The sequence below is a fragment of the Cherax quadricarinatus genome, chromosome 85, assembly GCF_038502225.1.
Source record: "Cherax quadricarinatus isolate ZL_2023a chromosome 85, ASM3850222v1, whole genome shotgun sequence".
In the NCBI taxonomy this organism is placed as follows: domain Eukaryota; kingdom Metazoa; phylum Arthropoda; class Malacostraca; order Decapoda; family Parastacidae; genus Cherax; species Cherax quadricarinatus.
The window spans coordinates 12,484,311-12,489,310 of NC_091376.1; the positions used below are offsets into that span (position 1 = coordinate 12,484,311).

Below are 5,000 nucleotides of genomic sequence, written 5' to 3' on the forward strand. Positions count from 1 at the left end.
CCCAATTTTGAAATAGAATATACTGAAATTGGGTCTATCTTTTTGAAATGTATTTTCCACATGTCTATTGGATATATATCTCCCTTTCGTTAAGTGATATTCAAGCAAGATATACTTCAGCTTCATTAGGTTCAAACTAAGTTAAAGGTTTTCTTTAAACATTTCCTATTTATTTTCACAGCACCTGAACTCTACAGGATGAATTGGGATGTTGCAGTTCAGAGGGTTATTTGAACTGTCCAAAAACTTCTCAAGACAGCTATTGCTCAAGTGATGATAAATGTGTTTCCCTCTTTGGGTCATTCTACCTTGGTGGGAAATTGTGAAAGTGGAAAAAATTAAACCAGGGAGCATTCTGCAGAAGGAAACTCCTCAAAGTAGATTTCCTAGGAAATAATTACCAAACAATCAATAACTTATGAAATTCATTCTTCTCTGGGAGTGCAAGGTCACATATAATATGTTTTTTTTTTTTGTCTGGTTTGGGATACTGGCATCTTGGAGGGACTTCTAAACTGTTGTATCTGAGCACCTCTGCAAAGACAGTGATTATGTATGAGTGATGGTGAAAGCATTGAATGATGATGATAGTATTTTTGGGTTGTTCTCTCCTTTTGGGTCACCCTGCCTCGGTGGAAAATGGCCAATGTGTTAAAAAAAATTAATAAACCTAATTTGCAAACTGAACATGTTTGTCTAAATGTTGAAGTTATAAACATGAATTTTGAAAATATAATAAGAAAAATCAAACCAACAAAACTATCACTCATCAAAATAAAATTCTGTATTTAAGATTTCTTTCTAACATCCTAAAGATATAGTAAAATGTCAGCAAAATGGATGTATGCTTGTACCTCATGATGTATTAACTTACTCAGACGAGAGATGACACAGCACCCTTATTTTCCTATTTCAATATGCTAATCATATATAACTTTATATAGAGTACAAGGTAGTTACACTAAACCATACCCCCGGCCGGGGGTATGGTTTGTTTGCAATCGTGTCATTACGATTTCTTGAGTCATAGTTACACTAACACCAGCCATAAAAATAATAATACAATGTTAGAATATACCAACCAGTGTACATAAGATGTAATGTGCAGGTTATGGCAAGTTACTGATGAATAAGTTTCATCCACGAGGGATTTTATCAACTCATACATGACATGAGTATTTAACAGAAGGTGAGGAAAGATCCCCATATGAAAAATGTGGTATGTGAGAAAAACGGAAGAGTAGGTGGGGTTAGGTGAATGCAGTGGAGTGGGTGAGGTTAAGTGAATGCAGTAGAGTGAGCAAAGTTAAGTAAATGTAGTGAAGTGGGTGAGGTTAAGTGAATGTAGCGAAGTAGGTGAGGATAAAGAATGCAGTGTCAGGTTTAGAGAGAACAAGCTTCACTGAGACTTCAGAGATGTGAACAATCCAAGGTTATGAGAAACAGTACAGGTAGTAGCTATTACTGCCAATTTTAAATACATTTTGCTGTGACAATCACTTTCTTTAATGTGATTTCTTTAAACAGCTGCAAGTCTATTATGTAGCCCTCCAAATTTCCCACCAATAAACATAAGCCTGACTTGCCACCTGCTTAGTATGAGTATTAAATCTAGTTCAGTGCCCCCACACACTAATTCTTCCTCACTGGTCCTCCTGGAGAGTACATCTCCTCTCCTAAGTCTTCCTGCTGCCTCTGGCAGACTCGACATGAATCTCTGTCAATGACTCGCCCAATAAAACAAGAAAGGTTCCTAGATGATTCTTGAACCCTTCTTAACTATTCCTGAAACTATATTACGTGTTTGGATTCCAAACAAAACCAATTCCCTGGGCAGAGTCCTTCACCTGCACCATGGCACCCCCATCTCATGAGACATAAAAAACTGAACAAAGTTCATTAAGCTTTATTTAATACTGATAGCCTAATAACTGTTGATGCTGCACTAAGAGATAAGCCCTGGAGGTAGGAAGTACAGTGCCTGCACTCTAAAGGAGGGGTTTGGGAGGGACATCTAAACTGTCGTATCTGTGGGCCTCTGGCAAGACAGTGATGGTGTAAATGGTGAAAGTGTTTCTTTTTTGGGTCACCCTCCCTCGGTGGGAGACATCCAGCAGGTGAGAAAAGAATACACTTTGTAAACACTAACCTGAAGGAGACAAGGGGTTAGGAATTGCCTGCGCTGCAGCCTGCAGTGAACGGCATAAGTAGAGGTCACGTTCCTTAACAAACACTTCACTAATAGCAGGGAACTGTCCAGTCATCTCGGCCAACATTTCCTCTATGAAATCTCGTTGCTTGCATTTCTCTACCTCCTCTTTGCTGTAGGAACAAATTGCAGTTTTTTATAATATACTCTTTAAGAACAAGTGTTCTGCCTCGGTGGGAGACGACCGACTTGTTGAAAAAAAAAAAAAATATATATATATATATTTTACATGTAACAGAGTAAGCCTTATTTTATTTATTTTTTTTATTTTGGTACTACAAAGGGCTTTATCAAGCTCCTTGCTAGGGAGAAATATTTCTTAAGGATCAATCAACTGTCTATTTCATACTCTTAGTTTAACTAGTCATTTACTATAAATATATTGCAATTAATTATTATTATTATTACTATTATTCAGCCTTAATTTTTAAATATACATCTACTTGCAAATATCCTAATGTTTTTAATAATTCATCATAATTTTTTTTTCAGAATACCAAATACATAATTATGCATACTGACTTATGAGGAAAGTCATACATCTGAAAAGGTAATAAACTAACCTAATCGGTTCCTTGGATGTAAGTATATGCCAAGTGAGTTTGACCTTATGCCACAGAGAGAGAGAGGCCAGGGCACGAGACAGAGTTATCTGTATAGGCCGATCTCCAAGCTGAATTAGACACCCTGGAGCTGACTTCCGAGCCTAAGAGAAAAAAAAAGGTGTTTGGTAAGAAGACACAAGTACAACTAATGCAACATTTTATTGTGGCAACGTCTTGCTCTCCAGGAGCTTTGTCAGGCCAGCTTGACAAAGCTCCTGGTGAGCAAAATGTTGCCACAATAAATGCAACATTTGTTGTAGGTGTCCTTTTACTTAACAAGTTGTTAGTAATTCTACCTATACTGTTACAAAAAAGATATTTACTGATATGTTATACAGCAGAACCTCGGTTTTTGTATGCCCTAGTTTGTATGTAAAACTATAGCTCTTCTCTATAAAATGTACTTTTTGTTAATATTTCCCATAAGAAATACACGTAATGTAAATCCAATTAATCCGTTCCAGACATCCAAAAATATTAACAAAATACAGTACATTTTATAGAGAATAACTATAGTTTTACATACAAACTAGAGCATATGAAAACCGAGGTTCCACTGTATTTTTTTTTTAACATGTCGGCCGTTTCCCACCAAGGCAGAGTGACCCCAAAAGAAAGAAAATCCCCAAAAAGAAAGAAAATACTTTTATCATCATTCAACACTTTCACCTCACTCATACACAATCACTGTCTTTGCAGAGGTGCTCAGATATGACAATTTAGAAGTCCCTTCAAACTGCCAATATCCCAACCTCCTCCTCTAAAATGCAGGTGCTGTACATCCCATTTCCAGGGCTCAAGTCCAGCTAACCGATTTCCCTGAATCCCTTCACAAAATATTACCCTGCTCACACACCAACAGCTCATCAGTCCCAAAAACCATTTGTCTCCATTCACTCCTATCTAACACACTCGTGCACACTTGCTGGAAGTCCAAACCCCTCACCCACAAAATCTCCTTTACCCCCTCCCTCCAACCTTTTCAAGGATGACCCCTACCCCACCTTCCTTCCCCTACAGATTTATACACTCTCCAAGTCATTCTACTTTGATCCATTCTCTCTAAATGACCAAACCACCTCAACAACCCCTTTTCAGCCCTCTGACTAATACTTTTTAGTAACTCCACACCTTCTAATTCTCTGCATAATATTTACATCATACACTGCCCTTAGACATGACATCTCCACTGCCTCCAGCCACCTCCTCGCTGCAGCATTTACAACCCAAGCTTCACACCCATATAAGAGTGTTGGTACCACTATACTCTAGTACATTCCTTTCTTTGCCTCCATGGATAACATTTTTTTGTCTCTATTATAAATATACATGTACATTATATATATATATATATATATATATATATATATATATATATATATATATATATATATATATATATATATATATATATATATATATATATATATATATATGAAGGAGGGGTGTTAATGTTGCAGTTTAAAAACTGTAGTGTAAAGCAACCTTCTGGCAAGACAGTGATGGAGTGAATGATGGTGAAAGTTTTTCTTTTTCGGGCCACCCTGCCTTGGTGGGAATCGGCCAGTGTGATAATAAAAAAAAAAATAATAAAAAAATATATATATATAAAAATATATATATATATATATATATATATATATATATATATATATATATATATATATATATATATATAAATATATATATATATATATAAATATATATATATATATAAATATATATATATAAATATATATATATAAATATATATATATATATATAAATATATATTTTTTTTTTTTTTTTTCAACAAGTCGGCCGTCTCCCACCGAGGCAGGGTGACCCAAAAAAAAAGAAAGAAAATCCCCAAAAAGAAAATACTTTCATCATCATTCAACACTTTCACCACACTCACACATTATCACTGCTTTTGCAGAGGTGCTCAGAATACAACAGTTTAGAAGCATATATGTATAGAGATACACAACATATCCCTCCAAACTGCCAATATCCCAAACCCCTCCTTTAAAGTGCAGGCATTGTACTTCCCATTTCCAGGACTCAAGTCCGACTATATGAAAATAACCGGTTTCCCTGAATCCCTTCACTAAATATTACCCTGCTCACACTCCAACAGATCGTCAGGTCCCAAGTATCATTCGTCTCCATTCACTCCTATCTAACACGCTCATGCACGCTTGCTG

The 5,000-nt window shown here is 36.0% G+C and overlaps 1 protein-coding gene across 8 annotated transcripts in view; it reads right to left on the bottom strand.

Annotated features, from left to right (window-relative positions):
* Positions 1 to 2,149: 2,149 nt before the first annotated feature.
* LOC128703181 (traB domain-containing protein) overlaps positions 2,150 to 5,000 on the bottom strand; it is a gene marked incomplete at its 3' end in the record, with an annotated part of 40,348 nt that continues 37,497 nt past the window's right edge. For all 8 annotated transcript variants that reach the window (XM_070103405.1, XM_070103404.1, XM_070103403.1 and 5 more), the window contains 2 exon segments: positions 2,150 to 2,322; positions 2,773 to 2,915. In XM_070103405.1, the coding sequence (XP_069959506.1) occupies positions 2,150 to 2,322; positions 2,773 to 2,915 (316 nt within the window).